This window comes from Orussus abietinus, unplaced genomic scaffold (genome assembly GCF_000612105.2).
Source record: "Orussus abietinus isolate OABI.00-Male unplaced genomic scaffold, Oabi_2.0 scaffold34, whole genome shotgun sequence".
Classification (NCBI taxonomy): Eukaryota; Metazoa; Arthropoda; class Insecta; order Hymenoptera; family Orussidae; genus Orussus; species Orussus abietinus.
This window is the reverse complement of record NW_019394290.1, coordinates 619,325-635,186: the sequence shown is the minus strand read 5'-3', so window position 1 is coordinate 635,186 and position 15,862 is coordinate 619,325. Positions and strand designations below refer to the sequence as shown.

Genomic DNA, 15,862 nt, shown 5'->3' with positions numbered 1-15,862 from the left:
GCGCCTCGACGAGCACGGGGCAATTTCGCGACGTCCTGCATGGGCGAAAATGACATCAATGCCTTAAAACTCAATTGGCATTGATGCAAGGTTATCCGAGCCTCGTGTGGAGGCAACGGAACTACTTACGAAATTGAACGGCCAAGTTCGCGCGTAGACCACTTAACGGTTGTCGCATTAATGAGACATCGAGTGCGCCAAATTGGTTTCCGCTCCGGGGTGGATAATTGTCAAGATGGCGGATATCGTAAGCGTCCCGGCTTTGCGAGGCCGATTGGCGATCGAGTTTATCGAACTTCGGGAATTAAGGCGAAATGGAGCTTTAATGACTCCGATAGCTCGCAGACACCGGATTACAATCCGAGTTAAATTATTTCCGATATTACGGTACCATTGCCTTGAATTAAAATGGAACACTAGCTGAGAAAAATGATAAAATAAGAATTATTAATCGTTGCAGGTGATCAAGACCGAATGGTATATGCACGCGATCGGGACATACGTCACCTACTTCTGTGATTAGACTGAGGCTGAATGAGGTGTATATCAATTACTTTGCCACAAAGTGTATCTCCGTATCCTCCGATGGGGGCTAACGCCCCCGCACAGCCCAAGCCGTCATTAATCCCGTCAACTTCCGCATGCAACGAGGTGCAAATGTCACATGACATGTGTCGCGCGGAAGAAGTCGGAGTAGGGGGAGGTCGGGGCGCGTGTTAAAGGACTGCCACTTCGAAATCCCAGTTTCGCGCCGCACTTGGTACCGACCAGGTGGTCTCCGGGTTCTTTTCGCGAGCGAGAAAGTCCGAAGACGGTATCCCCGGCCTCGCGCGATACCGGCAAAATTAGCCTCGGTTCAATTCGTAACTCGCGAGTTACTTCGGGGTTAACGTCGATAAAGCCCCGATAAGGACCCGCTATCTAAAGTCGCCCGGTTGGCTGGCTAAGTGACCTTAAATTGCAGTTTTTTTTCTCTTCTCTCTGCACCGGGGACGGTCTCTTTTCGCCGAGAAAGAGAAAGCAGTTTTTCTTGGTCTGGAAAAGACACGGTTTAAATATGAAGAAGGATACGTGGAAGCTGCGGGGTGCGGTTCTCCCCTTTTGAGTGGTCTTGCGATCGCATTTGTCAAGTGCGTCGATTTTTATGGAAGATCTTCTAACACAGGAATTTAATCATTCGCCCCGGTTCGTTCAAAATATTTCCGTTTCGGCAAAATATTTCGCTTTCGTTGTATACTTCCTCGATATGCTTCGATAAGGTCTTCTATGTTATTCTATGTATATGTTAACGATGGATGTAATCAGCATCCGTTACTGCACATAACGGAGTGTTATGACACGAGTATGTGTCAAAATGATAAGTGACTGTCTGGAGGATCGCAGAAAGTGCGAGGCTCGTGACCATTATCGAGTCTTTGTACTCCAATCAACAATGTTAAGATATTTGCGAAGCTTACTTTCGCAAGTACCTCGATTCCGTCTTTCGTTTTTTTTTTCTTTTCTTTTTCACGAATGTGAGCGTCATGACTTATCACTGCATTACTTTTACGTTGTATCGCAGGAATTTGCCTTTAAGGTAAATCGTTTATCTCGTTACTTACGTGACCGAATGTCGCATTTTTCACTTTTTCTCCATAATCGCTGGATTTTTTTTTAGGCGAGTCACCCTCCGGATTAAGCATGCTCGAAGGTAATCCATCGCGTACAACATTCACGGTTTGTTGCATTCGATGGAGTAAATAAAAAGAAAAATTCAAGAGGAACTCATGACGATCGCGAATCTACTCCCGTTACTCGGTTAATAACATGGAGATCTTCGCGTGTAAAAATTTAGTCATCCCTCGTCATTGTTGAATTAATCGGGCTCTCTCATTTCACTTGCATTTATGCGAAGACTATTACTCGAGAGACTCCAGATATCTCCAGATCGGAGAAATAATTGTGGCAGGACTTGCATAAGATGAGCTTAGGAATGCAGGTGAAGTGTTATGCAATTCACGTGCAATTTGCGATCCATCTTAACGAGCTGGTACTTTTCTAGGCAAGAATTGCTCCATTTCGATGCGTTTCACAAGGCAAATTGCGAAAAAAAAAAACCTGGAGATTACAAATGTCTCGGTACACACCGTGAGCTTAACGTTTGCCTTCGTTTAATGATCGCTTTTATCGAACCTTGCTTCGAGTCTGATTTTCTCATTGCACCTCCTTCTAAGTCCCAGGCATTTTAATTACGCCTGACTGTTGCAAATAATAATTTCTATAATCAAGGATAACCCACGTATGCGATTGCAGAGATACGCTAATTATTCGAAACAATTGGTAGTAAAATCATTTGAGCACGGCGCTTCCTCCTCAATTTCCAAAATAAAGCCTGCAATCACTGCCTTAATCGCCGCGGAGTAATTATTTTCATTACCGTCACTTCCAACTAGAAATGTACCTGGCCCCTTAAATAACTCATTCAAATGCCGACCATTACCCGCACGGCTTTTAATAGCCACTTGTAAGCTATATCAGGATCGAGGGGAAATCCCTCTTTAAATCGGAAAGTGAGCCTAATGCCGATCTTTATGGTCGCCGATTTAATTGGAAGCAGGTTGACAGTCAATTAGCGTTGTCGATTCGCCTAAGGCAATTCTTTTTTTTTTTTTTCTTGCGAAAACAGACCATCAATCGGTCGTCCTCAAGCGACTCTTCCGCACTTGATTCTTCCTCGCACGTGGAGACAGTTTCCGGAAGTCACGTGCTCGATCTGCATCCGCCACTTTGTCTTCGGAGCGTAGACCACGTAATTGAAAGAAGCAGCTGACATTTTGCGTCTAAAGACTTCCTCACGGAAAATAAAATTCATCGTCGGATTTAATTTTTTTTTTCTTTTTTAAGCAGGCCATGAATTTCACGATTCGCGCCGCGCATTACGTACGGTTGACACTAAGAAAGGCATTCCACTTGTTGTCGCTCCTTATGGCGATAATCACAGAAACTGCAAATGATAATTGATTTTGAGATCTTGCACAACCTCACGTGCACACGAAGTCACCATCGTCGATAATAACGGAAACGGTGCAACGACGACCTTTGGAAAATTATTACGTGCACGGGTTTTCTGCACCGTACTTATGGCTCATGGACGCTTTATTTATATAATTTACTTTGTCCTCTTTTCTTCCTCCAGGCTTGCCATGAGAGCGAAATGATAGTAAATTGCCGCTTGTTTTCTGTATATTAGTGCGTGTTTCTTGAAATCGGACTTATGTATGTTTCCGAAAAAAATTGCACGACGAGTTACTTTTCAGATATTTTAGAGAACGATAACGCAACATAATGTCGCATTAAAGTGGGACTTTATTCGTGTTCGGGTAAATTGGTATTTTTAATTATTTTGGAACGGATTTGCGAGAAATTAATACAGTGAAAAAAAGGGACGGAAGTATCCGTGGGAAATCGTCTAGGAATCGAATTATGGTAAACGATCAAACGTGAATCACCATTTTCAGAGAGAAATCGTCCAGGAATGCGTTTATGCAAATCGGGATAGTATAAAAACGGTCCTTTCGTGAATCATAGCGCCACTTCGTAACTGACCAGTGGAAAAGTATAAATTATCTTTAACTCTGGGAGAAGGCGTTATCTTTCATCTCGTTCTTACGTAGGTATGCGGATGATTCGTAGGAACTAATTTATGTTAAAAGATCAAGTATGGACCGACCCATGCACCTATGAATGTTTATGCAGAATAGGGTCGCATAAGAAAGATCTTTTCGCGAATCATCGACACCGTCACTAAAACACTGTTCGAACGAAGAAAAAGAATGAATGGTCATCTCTGGCCCTGCAAAACGTCGCAATTATTATTCAATCTATTTCTTACGCAAATTAACGAACGACTTTTTTTTCCCTCGATTTCCAGGCATTGGGTGTGTTTGCAAAACCGAACGGAGTGTACGTAACCCGATGATCTAACCAGCCAAGAAAAAACAGAACAAGCTGACTAAAAACCGAGAAGCGTTTTGGAAGGAACGAACCAAAAGTTATGACCGATATCAATGGTAAACACAGCAAATTTACATAAATAAAAATCAATCGCATCGAATTCGATGCAGCTCAAGGGGCGTCGTTTTCGGGAATCCCAGAAGAGGCGGGAGATTTAAACGCCCTTAATTCATCTCGCAGACATCGAAACTATTTGATAGACTTTCAACCTCCGGAATGCGTGCAAAGTGGATTTCCTTTTTCATTTTCCCCGAACATTGCGTCGATGAAAGGGAAACCGGAAACTAACTCGTTTTGCACCTGCGTGAACGGTTCAATTTTAACAAAGTTGAGCCGTGCCTATTTATGAAAGGATCGCGTATCGAGGCGAGTCGTAAAATCACAGTTATTTGCTTATTTGTCAAGCTAGTTGCATGTTGAAGTGAATTTCTATTTGCGCAGCCGCGGTGCAAAAAGTCGATAGGCAAAGTTCGAGGACTCGATTACTATGAAAGTACCGGCTCAGCAGACGAAGGTCAAAAATCTCGGTTTCTTACCAAGGAGGTGAAAGGATCCACGTATCTCCAGTAAACACCGGTTAAAACCGACACTACCGACAAGAAATTACATGGCATACATACTTGTTCAAATTATCGCCAAGTTTGTTTTGCCGGGAGCGGTTCAAAACCGTTATAACAATTGTTCATGTATGTACGAGAGAGATTATTTGGGTCGAGAATGGAATGTCGATAAAGTCGCTCTCCTTAAGGAGTCCTTTACCATTAAACTTAGGGTCAACGTCTGATCATTTATATCGTATCACCGATAAAAAAAATAAACACAGTAATTTTAACAAAATATCTAGACAGACTACAATTGCAAAATTCCAATTTCAGTTCTTGATTTTCGTTGCTTAACAATGCCGATAAGGCTATGAATACGGATGTGTTAGTCATCACAAAGAAACAATAACGGATTGCATTACGATAATGACCATTTTTTTTCCAGTGATGATGTTAAAACCTTTTTATACGATAAATGGTCTAGAAAAAATGACAATCGAAGTCATTGAGGACAATTTATTTTGCTCACGTAGTTAACGTTTCTTACGTTCGTCCTTGTATTATCTATGACTCGGAATGCATTGTTTGCTCCCTGTACTACTGATAAAAAAAGTCATTTCATTAAAATGACACGTTCTCTAAAATAAGAAAAACAATCCACGACTGCTTTGTCGCACGGTTTAAACGTTAAAATTTATTAGAAGAGGATAAATACCCGCCTTCATAAACTTCGCTACTGTGCATTGTACTGAACAAATTAACGCGATCTGAGACATTCAGTTTGTGCTATAAATCACAAAGTAATCATTCAACCAGCTTGACGTTCATGTTGTACTGTGTGTCGTAAAAAAAGTTATACCATTTCCTACCGTTCGCAGTCATTGCGCAGTTCTTGCTTTACTGAGCTTTTTTAATAGTAATTGTTTCAGATAAATTTTACTCGAAATAATATTTCAAGCAATTTTTGTACAAGTAATTTTTCTATATTTGTCACCGTACGGCATACGATAATGATCTAAAATAGAAGTAAATGCCATTGTGACCTTTTCCTTTACCTATTATCTTACTTATGACTTTACCTACGTTATTATCTGTTGTCACGCTTTGTCATGAGTGACTTTATCATGATCTTTTATTACTTTCTGGTAGTCTAATGGGAAACATAATTTACATTATATCGCTTCTAAAGGAAGTTTTATATAACTATGTTGCATTATGTATCGTGATTGCCTCGCGGTGATCTGAGATTAATGTGTAATTACCTGCAACAGTCGCCGAATGTAATTGAAGAAAATATAGTTCGAAGTTTTTTCGCATCCGGGGTGACAAACGCTTCCCTATTAGAAGATCATCAATCATTTTCGAATAACGTTTATTCACTCTTACGGTATTCAAGTGAAGATAAATAAAACTATTCCAAGAATACGGATTTAGCTTCCGATATAATTCTGATATAATTAGGAAATATTTTTCAGGCTTGAAAACTGACCAGACGACGGAGGCCCAGTGGCAGAGGTTAAAAAGTGGCCACGATGAGGATATGGTATAAAAATAAACAATTAATTTAACCCTCGATAACAAAAAAAATCCCACCTGCAATTCTTTCACCTCGGTTACAGCCGAAACGGTTCACATAATCATCCCTGTTAAATATTTAAACCCAACAGTCCTGTACATATTTAAAATACATTTTCCATTCTAGCGAGCTTATGGTTTCGAAAGGAGTTTTCTTGGGACTTTTTTCACGTACTTCTCTTTCGTCATAACTGTGGGATGGGCGAGACTGTTTTTTCATTGGTACCCGCACTTGTACCTTTACGCAACGCACAAGAAATGCAGCCTAAGAGAGGCCACAAAAATTTTAGTGATAGTAAGTCCCCTCTAGAAAATTGCACAAGCATTGCATCCTCTATTTAGAGTATAAAGGGAGAAAATAATCTCGCAATTTTTCTCCAGGACGATTATCAGGGAAAGCACAAATCTTACTTTGTCGAAGAGGTGCAACAGATTTCTCTAAGGAACGCGAGGTACCTCTTCCAGATTTTACGAAAAGTGTTAACAATGGCATTCGGATTATCATAAAAAGGTTAAAGCGAATTCAACGTTAAATAATAAAATATATTATACAGCGGAGATATTGGGCCGGTCAACTTAGGGGGAGTTGACGAAGGACTGTTGACGCAGATCCGAGAGAAGTGCGTCAAGATAAACTTAGAAAATGGTACCAAAAGAGAAGTCGAAGGATACCGAGTATTTCGATGCAAGAAACAATGTTACATCTGGGACGAAACGAGAAACGAATTCTCAAGATTGGTCGGCCTGGACAGGAACGTTCTTCGTTCCGAACTCGCTTCCAGCCACGCTGGCCTCTCGAAAGAAGAACAGCTCTTGAGGTAGGATCCTCAAAATGAAAAAAATTTCGAGTACGATAGATAATTAATAGACAGATGCCATTCGATAGAGGCAGACAATGAGAAACTGCAATGTCGCTAATCTCAGGGGTGAAGAGGTGACATTTTAAAATTAATTTCTACGTTTTCCACGTATTTTTTTTTTTTTTTTTTTCAGGCGCATCGTGTACGGTACCAACGAGATTATCGTTCCTGTGCAAAGTATCGGAGTATTACTGGTGTTAGAAGCACTGAATCCCTTTTACATATTCCAAGTGTTTACCTTGGCTGTATGGCTGGCGGAAGGGTATTACTATTACACCGGGGCCATCATATGTATGTCGCTCTTCGGTATCACCAGCACGATACTGCAGACCCGAAAAGTAAGATTCTGACAAGGTCTTCTTCTCCACAGATTTTGAGATCGGATACTTCCTGATGCGCTATTCTAGGCACATTCAAAAGTTCCCTTAGAAAAAAAAAATTTATATATGTATAAAAAACCGAACGGAACGACATGTATGATTAAACGAATTCTCTCGTCTCGACGCAGAATCAGATGAATCTACACGGGACGGTCGCCTCGACGGAAACCGTCAGGGTGAGGAGAGAAAATGGGATCTTCGAAAACGTCTCCAGTGCCAATTTGGTTCCTGGGGATGTTATCGAGCTTCCAAAGCACCAAGGTACCGTGGCCTGCGATGCGGTTCTACTGACAGGAAGTTGCATCCTCAATGAGTCCATGCTAACCGGTGAGATTCCCTAATAAGGGCCATGACATGTCCTGAAGCACTAGACGGGATCAGTGGCGCAGAATTTCTTGAAAAAAAAGAAATCAAGTATTTCTGCACAATGAGCAGGAAAGAACTTTGAAATATACAGGTTTTTGAAAATTTTGAAAATTTCAGGCGAATCGGTGCCGGTCGTGAAAACTCCTTTGCGACCAAACGGCGGACTATACGAGCCAAAGGAGAGCTCCCATCACACTTTGTTCAGTGGGACGATAATTATCCAGACAAGGTAGATGTTCGCTATCTTTGGAAACTTAGAGTTATACGTTGATGCTTTTTTTTACATCAATTTCCCCTCAATTTCCATTTTATCCGCAGAACTTACGGCAACGACCCAGTTCTGGCAAAAGTGATAAAAACCGGATTCCAGACAAGTAGAGGAGCTCTGGTAGCTGCTATACTTTATCCCCCACCAGCAGACTTCAAATTCGACCGAGATTCATACAAATTTATTGGAATCTTGGCGTTAATAGCCACCTTCGGCTTCATATACACCGTCGTGAGCAAGGTGAAAAATGGAGAAAAAAATGTCCTCACTCGAAAGGCTTTATATTTTTAAGTATCGTGCAAATTCCTTTTTTTTTTTAAGATGTACAGAGGAACCACTGCAGGACATATAGCAATCGAAGCTTTGGATGTATTCACCATTGCTATTCCTCCAGCCTTACCTGCAGCTATGACTGTCGGAAAGCTTTATGCTCAAGCAAGACTTAAACGTGCACAAATTTATTGCATTAACAGTCGAGTAATCAATGTCTCCGGTAGCACTGACTGCGTATGTTTCGACAAGGTACGTTCTTGTAATTATCGCTGTAATTAAATCACGAAAGAAGTTCCATGTGACAATTTATTTAATTTCTGTAAGACCGGGACCCTAACGGAAGATGGTTTGGATGTCTGGGGAGCAGTACCGAGTACCAAGGGAACATTATGCAAAGCCGAGAAGGACATTACAAACTTGAAGGAACATTTATTGTTCGAAGGAATGTTGGTCTGCCACTCCTTGACCCTCATCGATGGAGAACTTTGTGGAGATCCCCTGGACGTAAAGGTAATGAAATATTTATTTGCACCTTTGTGGTACCAGTGGTAAAAAAATTCGTTAGAAACGTAATCACCAAATTTTCTTTATCAGATGTTCGAGAGTACAGGTTGGATCCTCGAAGAGCCGAATACAGAGGAGTCATTAAAGTATAGTTTAATGACGCCGACGATAGTTAGGCCACCAGCAAATTATGTTTCGGGGAATAATATTCAAGAAATAGAGATAGTCCATCGATACCAATTTTCCAGTACCCTACAAAGAATGTCATCCGTGGCTCGAATTTCGGGCGAGGAACATTTTGTCACTTACACGAAAGGATCTCCAGAAATGATCCTTAGTCTCAGCAGGCCTGAGACGATCCCAGGAGACATTACGGTTACTCTTCGTTATTATACAGAACAAGGGTATCGAGTTATAGCCATAGGACGAGCTATCCTGCAGCACAGCTTTAGTAAAGTATGCAGTTTTAAAACCAGAATTTTTTTTTTACCAATTTTCTCTAGAGGAACGTTAAATGATTTATTTTTTTTTCTAGATCGAGGGAATGACCAGAGATATGGTGGAGCAGGATTTGGAATTCCTTGGGCTAGTGATTTTGGAAAATCGACTAAAGCCTGCGACAGTGCAGGTGATCAGAGAACTCAGAGAAGCTAATATAAACGTGGTCATGATAACAGGTGACAGGACACTTCATGCTTATGCAATATTCATGACTCTTTTTTTTAATTGAATTTGCTCATAAAATTTTTAATAGGAGATAATATTCAAACGGCTGTGAGCGTGGCAAAAGAGTGCGGCATTCTTTTACCTGATGAAATCGTCATAGATGTGACCGTAGTACCAGGAGAAGCTGGATCTTCCCCACAAGTGTACTTCACTGCCCAAGGACTGCCCCTGGCATCGGTATGGCAATTCCTTTCTTCAATTAAACAATTAAAAGATTTTTCCTATAATTAGAAAATTGTTGGAAATTAATTTACGCCCTGTTCTAGACTTTACAAAAGAAGAAGGTAGTACTTCCGACGCTGGAAAATGTTGAAAATGGGCTTAGCACAAGGAAATACAAATTTGCCTTAACCGGAAGAAACTGGGAATTGTTGTGTCAATATTACGAAAACTTATTGCCAAAGATTTGCGTCCGAGGAGCTGTTTTTGCGAGGATGAGCAGCGATCAGAAGCAACAGCTCGTTTTAGAGCTCATGCAACTGGGTTACTACGTCGGTTAGCATCATTTTAAAATTCCTATTTCCTTCGATACTCGATAGATTTTTTTTATCATCGAATAGTAAAAATACTATTTTTACGAGATAAATGAAGAAGGTCGATTTAAATAGGAACAAAGATAATTATCAATAAATTTCAGCTATGTGCGGAGATGGAGCTAACGACTGTGGAGCACTGCGTGCAGCCCACGTTGGAATTTCCTTATCGGAAGCGGAATCGAGGTAACATTAATAACTTCGATACAATTGTTAACATATCAACAATTAATTAGAAAAATAATCATTGAATATATTCTCCCCTTTAGTGTCGCCAGTCCATTTACCTCTCGAATCCCCGATATAACATGCGTGCCAAAAGTGATCCGTGAGGGCAGAGCAGCGTTGGTAACTTCAATCGGCATCTTCAAGCTCATGGTGACCTACTCCTTGACGGAATTGCTGTCAGTAATCGTCCTCTACTCGATCGACTCAAATCTAACGGATCTACAATTCCTCTTCATCGACCTGTGCCTCATCGTGAACTTCGCCTTCTTCCTGGGAAAAACACAAGCCTTCGAAGGAAAACTAGCACGCAGGGCACCAACGACAAGTCTAATAAGTTTCTCACCCATCATGTCTATAGTCTTGCAGATGCTGTCGATGACAGTCTTTCAAGTATCAGCGTTCCACATAGTTCGTTCATTTCCATGGTTCGAGTCGTTCGCTCAAGCCACCGAAAGGTCCTACAGCTGCTACGAAAATTATTCCGTCTTCTGCGTCTCCATGTTCCAGTACATCACTATGGCCGTGGTCTTTTCCAAAGGAAAGCCCTACAGAAAAGCGATATACACGAACAGAGCTTTCATCAGCTCCATCTTCCTGATGATCGCCATTTGCGCGTACATCGCAGTTTCCCCGGCACAGTGGATCATCAATGCACTTCAATTAATCGTACCGCCTACTTACGATTGGAGACTACTCATCCTTCTCTTGTCCTTCGCTAATTTTACAACCTGTTTGTTCATGGAAAGCTTCATCATCGAATACATGATCGAAAGGGTGATCAAGCCCAGGCTGCACAAGCCTGAGAAGTCGAAGAGAAAATACCTAGGAGTGGAGGACGAGCTGACGAAGAACTGCGATTGGCCGGTCGTAACTTTGGACTTACCTTGTCTTCCCGTTACTCCCAGCGTGGAGAGCTTTGGAAAATCATTGTGCTTCGGAAATGGGGACGACAAGAGCTACAAGATCGAAAATGAGATTGCGTGCAACGGAAAGAGTGTTTCGACCGATTCAGAAAAAAACGATACTAAAGGAATCGAAAATCCGGCCTTTGTCGGAGACGAGAGCGTGGAGTTCAAAATGATCACCAAGTTATGATAAGAAGAGTGGCCTTAATAGATGGAAAATCTGCGAAGGAAAATAGAAAACTATTGGGTTATAATGAAAAATATCCGTAGACCTATAGAAGGCAGAATATTAGAAAGAAATTCACTGTTTCGTAAGGTTTTAGAAAAACGAATAGAACCGAGATATTGGAAAGACAAATGTTCCGGTATAGAGATTTTGATAAAGTATTCAGAAGTAATTTCTACTGCTCACAGACCACAGTCCTTTTTTATCTTGTATGTTATTCTCACGTTAAAGACTAAATTGCGAAATGATATTATTGACTTGTCAACCCTTTTACACCCGTCCTCTGAAAAGTTCCAATATGTGGAACAGACTAGATCTGTGTTAATAGTGTGAAACATAACTTAGTAATAATTAAATAAAAAAGAAGAAATGGCAATCGACAGAGCACACCTGATCTTAGAATATTTTCTAATTTCTTATCAAAAATATCGTGGATAAAATATAGCGTAGAAAGGAAATAGTTAATTTCTTTAACGTGCTTTCCTTCTTGTGTAGGATGTACAAAAAATCTATGAGGTATTTTTTTAATTAGTTATCATACACTGTAGTTGTCATTTTTTTTTTCACATAGTTAATAATAAATTTGTTCCTCCAAAAAGTAAAATAAATTACAAATAGTTAATCGAGACAATTCTTCATTTTCAGATCCTATTATTTGAATTTTTCGCGCATTTCCTGAAATGTAATGACACACTAATTCTGTAAAAAAAAGTTTGACAAAAAATTTAATGCAATGGGATTTATAACACATACCTAGAATTGCTTCGTGTTTTTCAGTTAATACCTCCTGAATCCATGCTCTGTGCCGCAAAACCACACGATTTAGAGTCTGAATTGTACTATCGTAGACGCTGCTCTTCAATAATAATTCAGGTAACGAAGTCACAAATCTCTTGAATGCTTCTTCGCTGTACATAAAGAGAACTTATATCGTTTCAAGTTTTCATCGTAAACAGATATTGGCAACTGTTTCATAAATTAATAGTTCATCATTTATTAGAATGTTTGCTTTAGATGTTGAGTAACGCACCGATGCAAATTGATCAAGCTATGATCCATCGTAATCTCACTGAGTACAGTGAAAAGTTGCGATTGCAATTCCTTCCTAGGTTGTCGGGAGTAAACATCAGTTACAATTCTCAATGTCTCTCCAAGACTTATATTCCTTGTATACCAAATTTTACTTGCTCTTAAAAATAGAGTTCTCAGAAGCTTTACCAACTGTGGGAGTACTGGATAATCGAATGAGGTCCAGTTTCCAATTTTACCTATTAAGTAACATCAAACATTTGTAAAGTATATTTTGGTAAAAATGATATTAATTTTGTAAATGAGAAATAAAACATTGTAGAATACCATTCAAATATTCCAGTACTCGAGTGCAGTAATCTTTGTTTAAAATGCTCACTAATTCATCTCCTGATCGCACAGATGCAAACCAAATATACAGTTGGCAAATTGCGAGATTCTGCTCAGAAGATTCCTCATCAAAATTCTCGGTACAAAAATCCTCTTGCCTTCTTTTTGCTTTTTTGGCATTCTTTGTTTCCCGAAATGGAAATTTAAGAAATATATTTTCCACAAATGAGTTTTGAAAATGTTGAGCAAACCATTTGCTAATATTAGCGACTCCAATTTTTGATTCTAACTCATCTATGTAATCTATCGTCAGTTGTAATACATTTAATAAACTTTTTAATAACGACGATGCCTCACTGGAAATTACTAAATCAGAGTGTGTTGATCGATTCTTTGGACAAACTTCTATCCATGTTCCAAAAAGAAGAGGTATCGATGCACTTATACATTTTACGAGTTCCTCTGATTCAAAGTCTTTACTTTCCACACCTTCATCGCTTATATTCAAAATATAATCAAAATCTATTATACATTGTCCCAAATTATTTGGTTGATACATAGGAATAGATACAGCACTTTCGTCAACTTTAATAGTTTGTACAATATTGTTACAGTGATTAAAATTCTGTACTTTTTTCTCGTTGACCAGAGATTCTAGTATATTAGTAAGGCGATTAAAGACTTTTATCCTCCATTCAATACTAGTGCTTTTTGAATTTACTGAAGTAACAAGTTGACGGCCAGCTTGCGCATCGGTGCGAAGTTTAGATATCATGTCCAAAAAATTCGGTAGTATATTCCTACTATTTTTGGCAACGAGGCCTCCACAATTTTGTACTAAAACATCCAGTAAGATCAAAGAGTCTTCTTTGATATTTGGATCAATGTGAGTCATGGCACATTTTAAGTATGAAATCGGAATATCTGCAAATGGCAAAAGCTGCTCATTTGAAATTGGACTAAGAACTGAAATCAAGACTTTAATAGCATCTCTGCGAACATCTCGCTCTTTGTCAAGTGCAAGCGAGCAAACTCCATGAAGTAACGCATTTAGTTGCGAACTCAAGATCTCTGTTGAATATTGCAATATGATCTCTTTCAATTCTCCAATTGCATCACGACGCACTGTAGAGTTGTGATGTCGAAGCCGAGACAATAGATCCTAAAAAAGTGTCCCATGTGCTATAAAACAAGCTAGGTCGCGTAACCTCAAACTGTAAATCGACTTACCTTAACGTTAAGCTTTCTACGACTAAGTATTCCTCCGTCTTCCTGTTGTTTAAGTTGTTCTCTTATAATTATTTTTTTCACTTTAAAAGAAGTATCCGTTACATTAAGTCCCTTTGGTAAATGTTTTACTTTTTTTGCTTTTAACTTGACTTTTGCTTTCTCCGATTTAAGACTTTTCTGGTGTTTGTTGCCTTTACCCATATTTCAAAAATTCAGTAGAACAATGTTCTAAATATTTACACGCCTATCTTTATGTTGACATTAACTATTAAACTGTATCTAATTCAAAAGCGACATGGCAATGATAAATTTTAACCTACAATTCGGAATTCACGTGTCCCTAGTTGCTGCTAAGAGAGATTTGCAAAGACTACCCTGAACTAGAGATGAGCCTGAACTCATCTCTGGACTGCCCTAAGTGGGAAAGAGTTAGTGGCTCCCCTGCTTCGTGATTGTATTACGTGGTAACTGAATTTTCAATCGGTACCATATAGCTGTGCCATCTATAAGAATCTCCATAAACTTCGATAAAGTCAGTGGGCTTTCCAATTCTACCCGGCTTATTTTGTAATTAAAATAAATATGTATATTTGTATTGTTACTACCAATAATAAGTTTTTGCAAGACAATTAAAACTTTGTGCTATAGGTACTACCTTTATTGTTCAGACTTTCATTGCTTAATATCAAAAAAGTATAAACGTTTTTATTTGAGGTTACCAACATTTCAGAGTAAATTTTGAAGATATTAAAGTAATCATTTTAATTAACGACTTTCAGTTTCAGTACAAAGTATTAATTCCTATTCTTTGAACTTCTGAATGGTTTCACTGAAGAATTTACCGGGTAACTTTTTGCTGAAGTAACGAAGGTTCTTTCAATAGAATACAAAATGTAATCACAAACATGATAAGTCAGCCAGGGATAATACTACATTGATAATTCCCCCTGAGAGCGATGGTTTAATTGCAATAATATTTATTCCAGCGATGGCCAAGCCAATTACGTTTGTGACAGGAAATGCAAAGAAGCTGGAAGAATTTGTAGCAATTTTAGGGAAAAACTTTCCAAGGGAAATTGTTAGCAAGAAGGTGGATCTACCCGAATATCAAGGAGAGATAGATGACATTTGCAGAAACAAATGCCGAGTTGCTGTGGAAATCATTAAAGGACCGGTCATCGTCGAGGACACTTGCTTGTGTTTCAATGCTTTGAAAGGTCTTCCAGGGCCATACATTAAATGGTTTCTTGAGAAATTGGGGCCAGAAGGCTTGTACAGGCTACTAGAGGGCTGGTCCGATAAAACTGCGGAAGCAGTATGCACCTTTGCTTATAGTGCAGGAAGTAAAGACGATCCTATACTTTTATTTCGGGGTTCCACCCAGGGAACTATCGTCAGTCCTAGAGGGCCAAGAGGATTTGGCTGGGATCCTTGTTTTCTGCCAAATGGCAGAAATGCAACTTATGCTGAATTAGATACAGATGTTAAAAATAAAATATCTCACCGATATAAAGCTGCCGAGCAGCTGAAGCAACATTTTATATTAGCGGCTGAAAATGGACTAGATTAGGGATTCAAAAGATTCTATGGCAAAAAATGTATAAAAAATAAAAAATTCCACCGAATCACCTGTGTTGAAATTCTTGTTGACCCATCCCAACTTTTCCTTTCTCTTGATCAAGACATCGTTTTCCTGAACATTTACTTATTCGGTTGATTAGATTGCTTGCTTTTTAAAGTCAATACCATTGAGTATAAATAAAATTGATAAACGCGATGCACTTCGTTGTGGTTCATAACTACACGAATGCATTGGTAAACAGATAATTACAAACTCGTTTGTTCTTCCCCGTTATCCAGATGCCTATAAGAACTGACGTAGAAAGAACACAGC

The 15,862-nt window shown here is 39.3% G+C and overlaps 3 protein-coding genes across 7 annotated transcripts; 2 read left to right on the top strand and 1 right to left on the bottom strand.

Moving 5' to 3' along the window:
• Positions 1-746: 746 nt before the first annotated feature.
• On the top strand, positions 747-11,629 carry LOC105696315 (probable cation-transporting ATPase 13A3). 3 transcript variants are annotated; one of them, XM_012418702.2, is made up of 18 exons: positions 747-1,130; positions 3,911-4,049; positions 6,011-6,078; positions 6,238-6,405; positions 6,492-6,562; positions 6,665-6,928; positions 7,104-7,308; positions 7,479-7,677; positions 7,834-7,945; positions 8,035-8,224; positions 8,306-8,506; positions 8,582-8,767; positions 8,852-9,217; positions 9,297-9,438; positions 9,516-9,664; positions 9,754-9,982; positions 10,125-10,206; positions 10,290-11,629. In XM_012418702.2, exons 2-18 carry the CDS (start codon positions 4,034-4,036, stop codon positions 11,341-11,343), a joined length of 3,702 nt encoding a protein of 1,233 aa, XP_012274125.1. In that variant the 5' UTR covers positions 747-1,130; positions 3,911-4,033; the 3' UTR covers positions 11,344-11,629. The 3 variants fall into 3 exon arrangements, with proteins under 3 accessions (XP_012274125.1, XP_012274124.1, XP_012274126.1); XM_012418701.2 differs by having other exon boundaries at positions 747-1,185; XM_012418703.2 differs by lacking the exon at positions 747-1,130 and adding an exon at positions 3,628-3,653.
• A 240-nt stretch (positions 11,630-11,869) lies between these two features.
• On the bottom strand, positions 11,870-14,329 carry LOC105696316 (testis-expressed protein 10 homolog). Of its 2 annotated transcripts, XM_012418705.2 has the most exons (5): positions 13,969-14,329; positions 12,736-13,900; positions 12,410-12,647; positions 12,133-12,287; positions 11,870-12,054 (listed from the first exon to the last, which is right to left on the bottom strand). In XM_012418705.2, the coding sequence occupies exons 1-5, from the start codon at positions 14,167-14,169 to the stop codon at positions 11,951-11,953; spliced, it is 1,863 nt and encodes a 620-aa protein (XP_012274128.1). In that variant the 5' UTR covers positions 14,170-14,329; the 3' UTR covers positions 11,870-11,950. The 2 variants fall into 2 exon arrangements, with proteins under 2 accessions (XP_012274128.1, XP_012274127.1); XM_012418704.2 differs by having other exon boundaries at positions 11,870-12,287.
• Positions 14,330-14,496: 167 nt separating this feature from the next.
• LOC105696219 (inosine triphosphate pyrophosphatase) lies at positions 14,497-15,593 on the top strand. Of its 2 annotated transcripts, XM_012418483.1 has the most exons (3): positions 14,497-14,616; positions 14,748-14,861; positions 14,955-15,593. In XM_012418483.1, exon 3 carries the CDS (start codon positions 14,957-14,959, stop codon positions 15,536-15,538), a length of 582 nt encoding a protein of 193 aa, XP_012273906.1. In that variant the 5' UTR covers positions 14,497-14,616; positions 14,748-14,861; positions 14,955-14,956; the 3' UTR covers positions 15,539-15,593. The 2 variants fall into 2 exon arrangements, with proteins under 2 accessions (XP_012273906.1, XP_012273905.1); XM_012418482.1 differs by lacking the exon at positions 14,748-14,861.
• Positions 15,594-15,862: the final 269 nt, after the last annotated feature.

Bases quoted from the DNA above. Each gene is read 5' to 3' on its own strand.
- LOC105696315 (XM_012418702.2), top strand. The intron at 6,406-6,491 runs GTAAGTCCCCTC...ATTTTTCTCCAG, and splicing joins CCACAAAAATTTTAGTGATA to GACGATTATCAGGGAAAGCA. The intron at 9,983-10,124 runs GTTAGCATCATT...AATAAATTTCAG, and splicing joins GCAACTGGGTTACTACGTCG to CTATGTGCGGAGATGGAGCT.
- LOC105696316 (XM_012418704.2), bottom strand. From the start codon at position 14,169: ATGGGTAAAGGCAACAAACACCAGAAAAGTCTTAAATCGGAGAAAGCA. The intron at 12,648-12,735 runs GTATTCTACAAT...GTTACTTAATAG, and splicing joins AGTACTGGAATATTTGAATG to GTAAAATTGGAAACTGGACC. The intron at 12,288-12,409 runs GTGCGTTACTCA...CTTTATGTACAG, and splicing joins AGCTTGATCAATTTGCATCG to CGAAGAAGCATTCAAGAGAT.
- LOC105696219 (XM_012418482.1), top strand. From the start codon at position 14,957: ATGGCCAAGCCAATTACGTTTGTGACAGGAAATGCAAAGAAGCTGGAA.